Source organism: Condylura cristata, unplaced genomic scaffold (genome assembly GCF_000260355.1).
Source record: "Condylura cristata isolate star-nosed mole 26May11 unplaced genomic scaffold, ConCri1.0 scaffold00024, whole genome shotgun sequence".
Taxonomy (NCBI): Eukaryota; Metazoa; Chordata; class Mammalia; order Eulipotyphla; family Talpidae; genus Condylura; species Condylura cristata.
Window position 1 is genome coordinate 6,413,920 of NW_004567125.1, and position 16,663 is coordinate 6,430,582.

The following is a 16,663-nucleotide window of genomic DNA, read 5'->3' on the forward strand; positions in this document are numbered from 1 at the left end:
GAATACCACCGCAAAATCACAAAAAAGGTTTCAACTTAACATTTATTGCACACTCACTGTAGGCCAACTGCCAAGTTCTCAAAATACAAAGCTTAGCAACAACTTTATCTTGAAGGACTGCAAAGATATACCAACTGTATAAAAACAAGTTTGTTGAAATATGTAGAACAGTAACTTGGGTTAGAAAAAGACAAGAGGATGTGAGATGGACACTGCAGCATAAGCAAAGGGTCAGAGGTGTTAAAAGTATGGCCTGCTCAAATTGTCTTTTACCTCGCCTCTTGATCACTTAAGCCTTCAGCAGTATTGTTTGCCTGCGCCACTGTTTCTATTCTTAACACTTTATAAATGTTGTAGCTCTTTCAGTCCTCCAGCTTCTCTAGTTCACCTATCTTTCTGCCCACTACAAGGTAACTTTTTGGGGGAGCATTTCCAAAGCTACTTGAGAAGCAAGAAGTCTAACTGATCCAATGAGTTTTACCCACAGGAATTTATACCAAGTAAACAGGGATGCTTTCAAAATCTTGTGTTACTTGAGTGTTATATAAGCATAAAATTTTAAAACTTAAATGCTTAACAATAGGGAACTATTGGATAAATTAAAATACATCAGAAGAAATTATTAAACCATTCATTTTTCAAGTAATATTTAATAACAAGATAACATATGCTTATCTGACATGTATTTTGTTATCACTGAAGCTAAAACAAAACATCCTGGTCTTTGGATAGAAATGGCCTGCTTTATGTGTATATACTTCAGTGCAATTAAAAAAATACTGTAATTATAATTTCAGAACTTCAGAATTTGAACAGATGCCAGCATTTTCCTCCTTTTTTTCTCATATGGGAAAAGAAAATTCCTTTGAAAATCATTTGAAGCTTGGACAAAAATTCCACAGCTAGAATCTTAGGATCACTCTCTTGAGTCTTCATGTTTCAGTTGATATATGGGAAGCTTCAATTCAACCTTTTAGAGAAGACATTCCAGCTCGCATGATTTCATCAACCAGGAGAATGTTGGTGGCAATCACAGTGCTAAGAGGGCATTAAAAAAAATCATGATCAGATTGATATATGAACTCTAATTCAACTCAATTTCCAACTAAACTGTGTACATTTCAGCCACTTAAATGTTACAAGTCTTCCCCAAACAAAGGTTAGTTCCAGTTTCTATACTTTTACAGGGGTTGAGGGAAAAGGTAATTAAGCAGAACATACCCAATTAAGATAATGGCAATTCCCTAAAGATTATTTTTAGTTTCCCCAAACTTACCACGAGTGAAGAAGCTGCTTTTTTACACAATAGTTATCCCATATGCCAACTTCTGCTGCTACCATTGGCTCACCTGAAAAGTAATCCATTATTATTTTTTAAAGGTTCATTTATTTATGCATACAGGAGCTGGGGCACAGGGCAGAAGTGTAGAGGGTGTGGTGTAGAAAAGATTCACCAGAGAAGAGTGGAGAACAGACCAGGCAGATCCACTGAAATACACTGTTAAGGGGAGCAATGGTTTGAATAGGAGAGGGCTGCTCTGCCATGTGAGGCAGCTCCCTGGCTGTAGGTTGAACTCATGCAGCAGACCACTTCACAGTGCTGAGACTTAACCACATGCACACTAGGGAGGCCCCTAACCCACCATTCTTAACACTACAATTCAGCAGTCTAAGACCAGAAAACTACCTATAGGAGAAGATTACTTTGTGTTATTACTTTGCTCCATCACCAATTACTCTCATTTTTTCTAGTATTAAAGATGAGAATCACAGTTCCCCAATTGTCAATTTGGTACTCCAAACCCTGAATCCTATGTACAGAATCTTTGATGAGTGGCTCATCAGAGTCAGTGGTAAGAATACCCTATTTGATTACCAAATGCTTAAACATCTCCGTTTTTTCTGGACAGATTAAATAATACAGACTAAATTTAACTCTATCTGGTCAAAATGAGTTTATCATCACCCTCAATTCAAGAAACCTCTTCTAGATGCTTTAGTCTCCAATTATGTTCCCTTCCTGATTTTCCCTGACTTAGACCATCTAGGTCTACCCTTAAAAAGTTTTGTTCTCCTACCTGTGTTCAAGTCCACACCCACAAGTTGACCTGATTCCGAATGTTCTGCTTGAACTTTAACTAGTGTTTCCTGAAGGTCAAAACCGGAATTCTGAGCAAGAACCTAAAATAAACAAAATTAATCATTAAAAACACAGGACCTAAGAATTGATAGTCTATAATAAATGGTTAGTATTTCTGGTTAACAAAACACCCTACCAAATGAAGATAGGAATAGTATCCCTTCAAAGAGTCACTAGACATGTTACTGATCAACTTTCTGTGTATCCCAAACCTGGCAATATACTGAACATAAACTATATACCCAAATGATCACATAAAAGAAAATCATGATATTGGATCATAGTCTAAAAAAATGCAAAAGCTGGTGCAACAATGTTAATGCCTATATCACTTAAGAGCCTCTTAACTGTCAAATAGTCAAGTCCACCTTCTGGAGGAACCAAATACATGTGGCTAATGATACCCCCACTCTAGTATTAAGGAGAAAAAAATAAATGAACCCTGTTTATATAAAATTCACATTAAGAGGAAACCCACATTACATTATCAAAAAGGTTCACCAGTTGAACAGTTTCAGTGCAGTTTAGGAAACTGATTGTTATTCATACCTTGGGAATAATGAGCAAGGCATCAGCAAATGCTTGGACTCCAAGCTGGGCCCTGCCCTTTACACTGGACTTGTATTTAACCAGGGCTTCTGCCATTGCGACTTCTATTGCACCAGCACCTGGCACTACACAGCCTGTGAAGTAGGTGGAAAAGACAAAAACTAAGCTAATGCAAAGAAAACTGTAGAGTCAATTAAAAAAATATATATTTATATAAAAACACAATAACACATATATAAAAGCCATTAATTTTTTAAGAATTGACTAATAGCAATTATAATATTATATTTGAAAATAATACAAGCAACATAACAGATTTTCAATTTAACTAGGACTTGGAAGCTCTATCAGCCCTTATTTGTATCCACTTTTAATAAAGGTATGCCATGATGAAACGTAACATACCATCAGTCATTTCAAAGGGAGAACTACTTTTGCATGGTGTCTGGCTGTGTAAATTACTGATAAAAAGAACACAGTATTCAGCCATGCCTTTTAGACTAGCAAGAATATAATTAAAATAAGGATCTACCATCATCAATAGCATTTTTAACAGCTCTCAAACCATCTCTTATTGCATCTTTGATCTGAGTGAGAGTGTGCTTATTTGGTCCTTTGACCAATAATGTCACAGAGCGAGGATTATTGCATTTCTCAATGAAGGTGAATTTCTCTTCTCCCTGTGTAAAAGATAAAAATATTTTCAAGAACAGGATACAGTTGCATATAATAAGAACAGTAGAGAGGGTTATGAAGAATTGATAAACAGCATGTTTATAGGGAATTACCACTGAACATATTAAAAGAGATTATTGCTTATATGTGATTTTTTCCAAAGAAATGTGACTTTCCCATCAATGGTTTATCATTACAACATGTAAACCAAACAAAGCAAAGTGTATTTCTGATTTGAATGAATTTTTAACTACAAGAATTCATGACTCTTCCAAATTTTACTACTTTGGGGAAGAAAACACACTTACCAGTGTATACTCATAGACAAGTCCTGCATGTCCCAAACATTCGGGATTTAGGTCATCAAAAGAATTTAGAGCTATCCCACCACAAGCAAGTGTCAGCCTGAAATACATTAAAGGATTTTGAGAGGCATGTGGTATTTTCAGTTACATTTAAGGAAATTAGTAACTTTGTACTATTTTACAACTACTTATAAAATTGTATTCTAAAATGTATTTTAACTTAAAACTTTTTCCTTCAGCTGAAACCTGTTTTTCTCCTAAGCTTCCATTCAAGCCCCTCTTCTCAAGTCAGCAAATACTTCTCTGATATAAAAATCTAAAGGTGGACAAGAGCTTTTTTTGGTGAGCTCATTGGTAGTATTTCTTTGAAACACTGGATGCTAATCCCTTCCAAGAAAAATATGTACTGTATTTTCATGGTTTAAAAATAAATGTATCTAAGGACCTTCTCTGGTGGTGGTGCAATGGGTTGTGTTGCAGCACTGTGAAGTTATCTGCAGCCCCTGCAGCAGAGTTGGATCCCTGGCCAGGGAGGGGGCCCACGTAAAAGAGCAGACCTTTCCTGTCTCACCTGCTGCTCCCTTCAGCAGTTTGTTTCAATACATCTGCCTACTGCTGCCCACTATGTCTTTGGTGAATCTTCTCACCCCTCACACCTCTGACCTGTACCCCAGTTCTTGTATGCAAAAATAAATCAATCTTTAAAAAAAAAAAAAGCTCAGTTGACTTGCACAATCACTATTTTAAGAATATTTTTATTCTATAGCAGTTAGCTTAAAACTGCAGTTTTCCAAAAAAAGAAAAAGAAAAAAAGAATAGAAAAACAAGGGAAACAGGTATGAATCCAGTTAATTTTCAACACAAGTAAAATTCACACCAATCTGTTAGCCATACCTTTCCATATTTCTCCTTTTAGCTCTGCGCAGAGCCACTATGCCTTCTTTAGCAAGAGCATCTAAGGAAAAGGGGTCAATTCCCTGCAATAAAAGCAAAAGTTTCATTTTTCATTATCATTCATCTTAAGAATAAAAACGACACACTAGTTCACAATTCAAAATTTTTCTCACCTTTTGATTAATAACAACAAATCCTTTATTTGAATCACCACAAACTTTCTTTTTCAGTTCTATTATTTTTTTAACTCTATCTTCAATGAATTTTCTTTCAGCTTTTACTAGTTTCTCTCTCTCTTCTGCACTCTTGTAAAAAAAGCCAGAATTCACTTCTCTATTAAAAAAATAAAAGTTAAAGAAAGGGGAATTATTATGCTTACAGTGGGGAAACTGAGTCTCACAAAGTGACCTCCTCATCTATTTATTCTCTATTCCATTTGTAAGGGAGTATAAACTTACGTTTTTTCATATTCCAACGACACATTACAGGTGAGGATGTATGCATCTTCTACTCTTTTCTTCATATCAGGATGTCGTGCTCCATGGTCCAAAACAAGACCTCTTATTAAGCTGTCACAACATATAAAAATATTTATTGATAAAAAAAATATATATTTATTGATTTCCTAATGGGATATAACACAGACCAACAAATTAAAATACTGAATTTGAAACTACACTTATTTTTTTCATGCCATCGGCTTTATTTCTTAAGTTACTTAAGTGAGTATGAGTTTTGGATGAAGCCAAGGTTAATTTCAACTGTGAAAATGTAGTACCCCAGAACATGACAAAAGCAAGGCATTCAAACAAAACAACTCTATCTTTACAGAAAACTAACTGGTAGACTATCGAACTGTGATTACTTCCTCTGATATTTTCAAATTAGGCCTCCAAATTAAAAAGATAATTTAAAAATTCCAACAGCCCCTGCCTGCCTTGTATATTTTGTATCCAACACTTCCCAGTACATGCCAACTGAGTTATGGAAATTTTCCAGAACTGCTCTAAGAACATATGCCAATTTCAAGAAACATTACAGGATAAATATAACATATACATTGGCAATACACATTTATTCAGACAAAAAAAAAAAAAACAGCCAGAAAGTATGTACTGTAAAAAACCTAGAAAATCTGTGAACACACTTATTAGCACTGTACCACCTACCTTGTATCAGTTTCAGATTTATGTTTCATTTCCATAATCTCAACCATGAAGAGGTCAATAGGTTCATCTTGTTTTTTAATGGCCAAAATGGAGTCCACAACTGCCTGCAATAGAGTATTACCATTAAGTGAATCTGATTTGCATAAGTGAAGGCACTAATGTTGCTATATCTTCAGAAAATTTAGCCAGTTTCTTTACTTTTTGGAAGCATAGCTCAGGTTATTAAAAATAAATCTACTTTTTTTCCAACAACAGTATAACACTGCAAAGTTTCAGATTATACCCTACTGAAATACGTAACAATGGGATTTTCTACAGACATACTGTAGCAGACACACACCAAACTTAGTACATACCTCTGTGAGGACATCAGCAAGCTCAGCGTGAACTTTAGTACGTAGAGATGTTCTGGCCACATCTATTAGTGTTTCCCTGTCCATCTCTTTGCTTACTTTGACTTGTTCCAAAAACTGCAGTGCTTTTTCCTTTGCAGCTTCAAATCCTTCTGTTATTATTCTGGGATGAAGACCCTATAATTTATACATAATACACACACAATTACAAAATCACCACTGACATTCGAGTTCAATTAAATGCAACTATAGTTCATGATAAAGATAGCTTTGAAGGGAGATTCTGGATGACTCATACCTTTTAATTCAAGTAACTTAATGTGCTGACTTTCTGAATACATTTAAAAGGATAAATAAGCCTTTCAATGCAGAGGTAAAGAACAGACATTGCTCTAGCACAGAGTCAAAGCCAAGAGAACTATAAAGCACACTTGGGTGTTCACTGTGCAAACCACAAAGATTAATGCCAAAAACCTCAAAACTGTCATAACAGCCTATAGTCAATAGAACCATTACAGCATTTCTACTGGTAATCTGAAATTACTTTGTATCATTACTAATAAAAATAAAAGGGGAGATTAAGAGTCTATTTTCTCTCTTCCCAGGAAATTCTCCTTGATATCAGATTAGTTTTCACTGAACTTGCTTTAATCTTGGAACTTTTTCTTAAAAAAAGATTTATTTATTTATGCATTATGCATACAAGAACTGGGGTGTAGGCCAGAGGTGCAGGGCTCAGGGGGAGAGAAGTGGTGTTGAGAGGATTCACCAGAGACAGTGAGGAGCAGAAATACACTGCTGAGGGCAGCAGTGGGTGAGCCACGTGAGGTATTCTGCACCATATGTGTTGGGCTGGGGAATCAAACTTGTGCTGCAGATAGCTTCATAATGCTGAGAATTAACCCCTTATGCCACTCCACCAGGGAGGCTCTAACCTAGAAATATTAGGACAAAAAGTGTTGTGAAATTCTTAAAATGTTAAGTTTTCATGTTATAAAAAATGCCCCGTCCTTAGTATCTCATTTTTAGATCCCAGTTTTTAACTGATGTTATAGATAAATTATACACACCATGCAACTGGATAAGAAACTTTCAGGCCAAGAAGTATTCCCTAAAACATGTTCATAAGCATAATTATTTGTGTCAGATCAGGATAAAAAACACTAGTTCTTTGGGGCCCTCTCTGGTACAGCACTATGAAACTAGCCACAACCACTGTAACAAGAGTTCGACCCCTGGCCAGGGAGCTGACCCACATGACGTGACAGACCTTTCCTGTCCTGCCCACTGCTTCCCTCAGCAGTGTACCAAAGTCAATCTGCCTATTCTGCACACTGATGTCTCTGGCGAATCCTCTCATGCCCTGCACCTCTGATCTGTACCCCAGCTCTTATATACATAAAAAAAAAATTTTAATAACCACTAGTTCTCTAAGCCACCTGAACTTCATATTCTGCTATATGGCCTCAGTCATTATTAACACATGAATCTGTATAAATAAAACTCAGATCACACAAAATAAAATATTAAAAAAACACTAGGTCATGTATACTTCAGAAATGTAGAGATCCGCTTGTTTCAACAGCTCTCCAATGATTAGGACATTCGAAGTGGTACCATCACCAGTTATGTCATCCTGGGCTGTTGCCACTTTGGCTATTAAGGAGGCCGTTGGGTGCTGAATTTGCTGAAATAGGGAAAAAAAAAATCTTAAATCTAACATGAAGCAGCCCAAATATACCTTAAGTAAAATGTATGAAGGGTTAAGAACTATTTATCTGCCCAAATTATCCTAATTTTCAACTGCATTATAGCTGATTAAAATTACCATTAATGGATTTTGCTTATCAAGTTTATGACCGAATCATTTTCCTGTATAAATCTATTTATTTCTCAGATTATCCCTCCTTTAGTGATAAGGAGATTTAAGGATCAGTTAACATATATGAGCGAAACAGTAACAATTTCAAACCCATGCATTCCTCTTCGACAAGTCTATTTGCTCCTCTGAGAATAAGCCAGAAGCCTTCTAAAACTAAAGTCCAGCAGCCTCCACTATTACTTGGCATTGACCAAACCCAAACAACTCTTGTAGCAAATATCAGTAGGTGCTACATAACTATAGATTTGAGAAAACCAGGATATTATCTCCTATGTCACCCCCAAAGTCTTAACTATAGAGTCCCCCAAAAGGTGTCTGTACTACTTCACTTCCTTTTTGAGACTACTGAGTTTTAAGAATCTAGGGAATCATTTTGCAGACTTCTCTATCTACATTACCTGATGTTAAGGCTTTTGGCAAGAATACTGCTTAGGTGAGGCTGTACGCTTCTCACTGTGTTCACTTCAAGCTTCTTGTTAAATCATAAGGGCTTCATGTCTTTATATTTGTTGTATACAATAAAAAAATCAAGTACAAACAAAGCCATATAGGGACAGATTTTCTGTGACATCATACTAAACTATAACTCCAATTGTTCTTTTAGCACAGGCCACAATTTAGCCCATTATAAACAAACAAATCTACATATTCTAGGTCAGTTAACCCTTAATGTACAAATGTGTAGATTTATAAGCACGATATATTACTAACAAAACCTATTTTATTCTGAACTCAGACACAGTAAAGTCATTTTCTCTTTTTAGATTTGGACTGCCAGGCTTGGGGAATTTAGGAATGACTAGAACGTTACTTCTCACAATAATTTCATAGTTTTGATTACGGGGACTTCACAAATAGCACAGAATTTTAAGTGTTCACCAAGTAAAATGGAGAATTGAGATCTAACAGTGGAGAAACTATGTTTTAAAAAGAAACAAAAGGCCATTCCGTGGCCTTTTGCCTTATTGTATCAATAGGTCTCAGATTTTATTAGAATCTCATAATTACAACCCTCAACAAAGAATGTAACTGCAAAGAGTAGGGATTTAAAAACAAGTCTCCCAGACGCCAGGGCTCCTTGTTGTAACAGTAATAGTGCTGCCGTACTACTAGTCATATTCCTTTCCAACACTCTCTAAAGAAAAGAGTATCTGTTGAGAGCTGGTAACTGTACTTTCCTCTTACCTAAGGCATGAACGTTAAAAACCTGCCTGCGAATCAAACGCACCACAGAAAACCAAGACATTCTGGACCCAATATAGCAGCCTCTCACCATTTCATGAAGAAGCACATTCCCGTCTTTAGTAAGCTTGATATCGCCAGCACCAGACACAAGCCTGCTCGGTGGACAGGAAAGAATCAGTGTGACTTTTAAGCATCCCATACACCCGGCTCCTTCTAGGTGCTCGGGAGCCGGGGCCACGGGGCTGCTTCCCCGCGGTGGCAGGAGTGGTGCAGTGCCCACCCCCGCCCCTCAGAGTTTTCCCAGTCCTCCAGGGCGCCCAAGTCCCAGAGGGAAGGGTGCGCCGCGCACGCGGGCAGCTTTGTTCTCCGAGGAGACGGCGTCGATTACAAGCGGTCAAGGCCGGGGTAGGTAATTGGATCGAGCCCCGGGACAAGGAGAAGGGCCCAGCGGCGAGCGCGGAGGCCCGGAAGTGGCGGGCCCCGATTCCAGGCCCGCGGGGCGCGCGGTACCCGCCCGGCTGTCCCCGCCAGCCCCGCCTTACATCTTCATGGTGCCTTTAGGCCCCAAGTTGGTCCTCAGTACATCCTGCAGGCCCCGGGCCGCGGAGATGTTGACCGCCAACGCCGCCTGGGCTCGAGCCACCTCAGCCTTGGGATTCAGGGTCTTCACGGCCGCCATTGCTGACCCAAGAGAGGAAGGGGAGGAGAGCCGGCGCGCGGAACGCCTGAAGCCGGCTCAGCGTGGCCGAGAAGAGCGATCCGGGTCTTCTGGAAAAGTCGGGCGCACCCGCCCCGCCCCCTGCGTGCCCGCGCGCCGCCGCCATTGGGCCACAGGTCGGTCGGCGCCGCTCATTGGATCGCGGCCGCACCGTCGCCTGTGGCGCCGCCCCTCGCTCCTTACCGGCGGCGCCATTGCGCGCGGGAGGAGCTTGTGCTCTGCAATAAGGGCTCGCCGGTTCCGGTCGCCCCGGGCCAGGACCCAGGTTTGCGGACCGGGACCCCGGGACGTCAGCGGGGCGGGGTCTCTGGGCCCCTCTGCGCGAGGTTGGCCCACGGGTCGCACCCATCGGGGCGTGGCCGGAGCTGGCGGCGCGTCCCTGGGGGTATTGGACTACTGGGCGAAAGTGGTCTTCCTCCCGCGCGAGGCTTGCCCATCGTGGATTCACCCTTGCTTTTTTTTTTTTTTATTCTTTTCACTAGAGATTTCTTGACTGAATACCGTGTGCTTGAAGGCGTCCTAGGTGCTATAGGAATCCACATGTGAACCTGATAAGCACCCTTCCCCAGGAGGGAGGCCTGGTGCTTCAAACTGAGGGAAGATAAAGAGAGGTAATGCAAAGCCCCAGCACAGGTGCGATGACAGTTGAGGAAGAAGCAAAGAGTCAGTCCACCCTTAATCCACGCCCAAAGCTTTTTCGACTACATCCACCCACATTCCAAAGAGGCTGGGAGAATCACAACTCCCATCGTACCTTAAACCTGACTTCCTGAACAGCACGAGAGCTGCTGGAAACTAGAGCTGGGATGAAACAGTGTTTGGTTTATAGCAGAACATGTACATGCTCTCGTGCGCTTGCTTTTCCAGCTTTCGCTTGCACCTTAATAGTGCTAGAGGAGATACATAAGGAGAAACATGTAGAAACACTAGAGAGAGACACGTGAGTGAGACACACTAGGGGAAGCTGTTCCTAACCCCCACAGAGACACTTGGCAGACCGTTATCTTTTTTTTTAAAGAATTATTTATTTGTGCATACAGAACTGGGGTACAGGCCAGAGGCGGCGAGAAGCTTCATCAGAGACAGAGAAGGGAACATAACAGGCAGATCGATGAAGAAGTCCACTGCTGAGGGGAGCAGCGGGCGGGTCAGGAGAGGTCTGCCGCGCCATGTGATCACTTCCGGGGCAGGCGGGAAGCGAACTCATGCCTCATGCAACTCATGCCTCATGCGGAAGCGGCTTTAGATTCTCAGTGCTGTGTTTTAACCCGCTGCGCCACCAGGAAGGGCCAACAGCCCGTTATCTTAACTTTATAGTGGACTGTGTGGTCCATTTTGAATTCTGAGTCTCTTTCTGTCCCACCTCTCTGGGATTACCTGCCAGAAGGGACATTAGCCTTGTGGCAAGCTTTTGGGCCTCAGGCTCTGAGCTTTGAGCCAATCCTGTTTGGTTGGATGGGTAACTTTTTGTTTTATTGGGAAACTATTATTTGCAATACTTTTTTCTCTTCCCCACACCGATTTTATAAGTATATTTTATAAGTGCTTCCTTTGCCTATATGCATGCAGATGGCTACAAACCTTTTAGAACATTCACCCCATAAAGTTTTGGGGTCCCTGGGTATCCCAAAGAGCCCTCCCTGGTGGCACAGCAAGTTAAAGTGCAGCACTAGGAAGCTGACCATACCACTGCAGCACAAGTTAGATCCCAGCCAGGGAGGTGACCCATATGGAGTGGCAGACCTCTTCGACCTGCCCACTGCTCCCCTCAACAATGTACTTCGTCAGTCTGCTGCGTGTTCTATTCCCCACTCTGTCTCTGGTGAATCCTCTCACCACCCTTGCACTTCTGGCCTGTACCCCAGTTCTGTATGCATAAATAATAAATTTTAAAAAGTAAACTCAAACATGAGCAGGTAGCTAACCTTTAGGAGAATTCCTTTTTAAGATTAAAGAAAACCTGAAAGATGTGTGCAGTTGTTTCTTAGTATACAAATAGTTATTACAGTTTTTATTTCTTATTACTTTTTAAAAGATTTATTTATTCATGCAGAACTGGGGTACAGGCCAGATGTGCAGAGGGTAAGAATTCACCAGAGTGGGGAGCAGAACAGGCAGATCGAAGAAGTACACTGCTGAGGGGAGCAGCGGGTCTGCCAGGGTCTGCCACACCATGTGGATCTCCGCCCCCCGGGCAGGCGGGGCTCGAACTCATATGGAAGTGGCTTAAGCTTCTTAGTGCTGTGCTTTAACCCACTGTGTCACCAGAGAGGGCCCACATTTTTTTTTTTAATAAATAATAATGAAAATTGCTAAGACTCAAAAATTGCCAAAAGTATATGGTAAAAAATAAACCCTCCTTTACTTCTTCCATAGGGTTCCATACTGTTACCACTACCAATATTTTTTAATCCATCATGATAGATACACCTGCAAAGTCACGCTGAATGCAGCCACTTCTATGATGCTGTGCATATCAAGCAGGGGGAACTAAGGAAAAAAGTTACCTGATTTGCCTTGATGTATAGGGAAGTGTCATAGAATATATGAGAGTAGTTCAGCTTCTTCCATATTGTTACCTTTACATATTCTGAATCGTCCAGCTGCTAAGCATATACATAGCTACTTGTATGTATAAGCATTTTCTTACAACGGCATTTTATAATACACAGTATTTATATACTGTAGTTGTATTATACTTAAAAGTATTTGGGAAAATGTATCATCTTGATAAAAATAGAGATTCTTCATTCTTCTTAACAGTGATGTTTTTTGTAAGAATGACAAAGTAGATCAGTCACCTCCTCATTGACATTTAGGTTGTTCCCAGTCTCCTATTCAGACTGTAGTGAATATTCTGATATGTAACGCTTTTAAGTGGTTTTGTGTTTTTGAGAATCATAAAAGGATCCGTACAAGTTTGAGAAATAGCAATGTGAAGTGGAAGACTCATGATTAGTTTTGTAAATATTGATGTGTGTGCAGATTTATTTTAACTACTGTTAGAGAAGTACGAGAAGAAATGAACAGAGATGAAGATTGTATAATGCACACATCTGTTTGCAGGTGTGGAAAGGGGGAGTGAAAAGACTTTTACTCTCAAGGTACAAAATTTAAGGGGACCCCCAAAAAAATCAAGATCAAAATATAATGCAATTTAAAGAATACTAGAATTATCCACAATGCATACTGGAATTTTTTTCTAGTTGTCATCTTTAACAAGATGACAATATATGTGTCATACACACACATCTTTAGCAATATGTCATACACACACACACACATATATATGCACACACACACATATACATCCTCCTAGAATTATAATATGCAAATTTATGAACAAAATTTATAATTTGGAGGCACATTCTAGGGAAGAATGACATCAGTCAGCTTCATCCAAGGTCTTAAACAGTAGCATCTGCATAGCCAGGTGTGGTCAGTCTTGGTTGACAAAAGTAAACATCTGCAACCTATAAACCCAACTGAGAAATCAGGAAGCCAGAGAGTGGCATTTTTGTGGAATGTGCTGCCCATTGGGATGGCCTCCATGTCTCTGATGCAATATTCAACAAGTAGGACTCAGATGACTGCCAGAAACCATCCAACAAGCTTTACCCACCTGAATTGACCATGAGGTCATGATTGTACTGCCACCTAGGATCACTGCTGAGAAGACGGCGTATCTTTAAATGTGCTAAGGGAAAATCATCTACTACATGTCCTCCTAGAGGGACTCAGCCCAGAAGACAGCATCAGAGGTGATAGCGATTGTCTGCAGTACCACTCCAGCTTATACATCCCAGATAAGGGTGGCGCTTACTTATACTACTGATGTCTAGGGCATGACACCCACACCTTGACCAGGGTTTATCAACTGCACATCCTCAATGGTGTCTTCACAGGAGAAATCTGGGACAGAGCCTTCTGGAGGGCAACATGGATATGTGTCTCCTGCTTGCAGCTTGGGATGGCAAACCGAAGAGCCTGCATAGTCTGTCATAAGTGCAGCCTCTAGTGGAAGCAAACTGGAATTTAAGACCTTGCCTCAGGCAAGAGGGGGAAAGAACAGTGAAGCTGGGTGTTTTATTACATGTAAGAGCCATTTATAGTTTTTTCTGTGAACTGTGTACTCATGCCTTTTGTCTTTGGTTTCTCACGGATTTATAGGAGCTCTTTGTGTTTTCTGTGTTGCAATTAACTTGTCCCAATATTGTTCATATTTGTTATTTATGCCTTTTTTCTAATTAAACATTAATTTTTTTTCAGGTGGTCAGATGTATCCTTGAATTTCTTTTATGGCCATCTAGATTGTATGTTATTCCATTTTAAACTGATCTTACACACTTAAAATTTTAAATTTCTCATGTTTTATATTTTTAGGGTTTTGGTTTTCATTTTAAATGGACTCACTTGGAATTTATTTTGGAAAGGAATGAGATAAAAATCTGTGGTGTAATAAAAATAAATATTTGGCCTTTGTCCCTGCTGTCTGACACAAAAACTCTAAAACCATTGGTTTCCTGAATATTAGGGTCATCTCCTGCTATCCATAATAACATACTTAGAATCTCCTGGAGCCTGCTAATGAGCTGTGGGTCATGATGGAGTCCCTAGTTAGCCTGAAGATGGGGACTGGTCACTAGAAAGACTAGTGATTAGAAGGTAGGAATTCCTAGTTCAGTGCCCCCAACCTTGAGGAATAGAACGGGACTGCAGATAGGTTATAAACACGTGAGTAACTAGGGTGGGTAGACTGGAAGCTCTGCATTTTCCCCAATTCCTTGTCCTGTGCTTCTCTTCCATTTGGCTGTTCCTGAGTTCTGTAATAAATCACTAAGCCAAGGTAAAGTGGCTTCTTGAGTTCTGAGTTGGTCTCACAAATTTTTGAATCTGAGGTGATTATGGGAATTATAACCAAGTTGACAAAATTGTGGGGGACCTGGAACATGCAATGGGATTTAAGGTGGAGGCAGTTTTGGGGACCAAGCCCTTAACTGGGTCAACTCCTGATAATGTAAAAATTGATGAGTTATTGGAAACCCAATTAGTATTGGAGAATCTAACAGTTGCTGTTGGAGAATCAGAGTCAGTCTCTGAGGATTGATTATCAGTATTTGAAAAAACAAAACTCAGAATCCAGAATAGTTCATGTTGTCTATCATTAATGTATAATGTAATTATTAGCATATATTACATTTCTAGATATATTTGGATCTACTTTGGACTATATATTCTGTCTCATAGCTCTGTTTATTTGAGAGGCAACACCATATAGTTTTATTTACTGTAATTTTATAGTATAGCTCAAAATTTGGTAGAGCTAGGTCCTCTTTTATCAGTCTTTTTCCCAGTCTTTTTCTGGCTATTTTTGCAAAATTCTGTGATAGAATTATCTAGTTTTTAAAAATCTGCTGTTCGAACCATACACCAGAGACATTTTGCTGGGGTGGAGTGGGGAATGGGATCAAAAACGGGGGTGGGGTGGGGAGGGAAGTACGCGAGGTTATGGTGATGGCACACGGGTGACTCGGTGATGGGAAACCGCGGGGATTACAATTGAGATGGGAAAAAAATGTACAAAATGATGGAAAAATAAACTTACAAAATAAAAAAAATCTGCTGTTCGTATTGCTGTTGTTTTGAGACTTGATTGCTTTCAAAATATACTTTAAGCATGTATCACTTTTTTGGTAAAACATACTTTTAAATAGATGGGAGATTCAAATCAAAGCAATAGAAGAATAGATAGTAAAACTTGAAGGATGAGAGGGATTCCTGACCAAAAAAAATTGACAAAATTTCAAAATATGTGTTACATATTTACATTTCTAGTCTAGGGATCTGAAGAGGTCAAGGAAATTCCAGAAATGGAGAAGGTTAGGAAGGAGGAGGTGAAGTATTAATATTGGTTTGGGCTAGTGTTCCTCAGTTCTTGCCTATTCCTTCTATGAGTGTTTACCACGTAACAAAGTACTATACTGGGGGAAATTACACATGAAAAGAGAAGATCCTTTTCTTCAAAGACTTCCCAGTTTACTAAAGAAACAAACATACAACTAAAACACTTTGATCGCATATTCTCATAGGTAAGACCTCTTAAGATAATTTAAAAATATATATTTAAAATATATATATAGGCCCTTGCTGGTGGTGCAAGGGATTAAAGCACAGCGTTATGAAGCTATCCACAGCCATTGCAGCACCAGTTCGATCCCTGGCCAGGAAGGTGACCCACACAGTACAGCAGACCTCTCCTGTCTTGCCCACTGCTCCCCTCCACACTCTGCCTCTCACCCCTTGCACCTCTGGCCTGTACCCCAGTTCTTGATGGGTCCCTTTGAGGGTGGCATAAGCGGTTAAAGCACAGCACTATGAAGCTAATTGTAGTCATTGCAGCTCAAGTTTGACATCTGGCCAGGGATATGACCCACTAACAGATCTCTGGCCACGGAGGTGACCCACTTGGTGCAGCAGAACTCTCCTCTCTTCTCCACTGCTCCCCTCAGCAGTGTATTTTAGTAGAGCTGCCTGTTCTCCCCATTCTGTCTCTGGTGAATCCTCTCACCCCCTCACCTCTCTCCTGCACCCCAGCTCTTATATGCATAATTAAAATCTTTTTAAAATAAAGGAAATGGAGTTGTGGAGCAGGCTGTACAATGCAGTGTGTTGCTTGAAAAACAAGATCCTCGTCTTTTTTTCCCCCCAAAAGGTTTATTTATTTATGCATACAGAACTGGCCAGAGGTGCAGGGGCAGTGAGAAGATTCACCAGAGACAGAGTGGGGAGCAGA

At 40.1% G+C, this 16,663-nt stretch overlaps 1 protein-coding gene and 1 long non-coding RNA gene across 2 annotated transcripts; one reads left to right on the plus strand and one right to left on the minus strand.

Moving 5' to 3' along the window:
- Nucleotides 1-28: 28 nt before the first annotated feature.
- On the minus strand, nt 29-9,999 carry CCT6A (chaperonin containing TCP1, subunit 6A (zeta 1)). The gene is made up of 14 exons (XM_004688332.2): nt 9,695-9,999; nt 9,241-9,304; nt 7,638-7,772; nt 6,089-6,262; nt 5,733-5,836; nt 5,022-5,132; nt 4,737-4,896; nt 4,564-4,646; nt 3,673-3,769; nt 3,222-3,369; nt 2,690-2,823; nt 2,079-2,181; nt 1,277-1,349; nt 29-1,038 (listed from the first exon to the last, which is right to left on the minus strand). The coding sequence occupies exons 1-14, from the start codon at nt 9,829-9,831 to the stop codon at nt 966-968; spliced, it is 1,596 nt and encodes a 531-aa protein (XP_004688389.1). The 5' UTR covers nt 9,832-9,999; the 3' UTR covers nt 29-965.
- Nucleotides 10,000-10,067: 68 nt separating this feature from the next.
- LOC105854020 lies at nt 10,068-14,254 on the plus strand. The gene is made up of 3 exons (XR_001145747.1): nt 10,068-10,135; nt 10,353-10,481; nt 13,776-14,254. It is a non-coding gene; the product is annotated as an uncharacterized LOC105854020 (long non-coding RNA).
- The last annotated feature ends 2,409 nt before the right edge of the window (nt 14,255-16,663 follow it).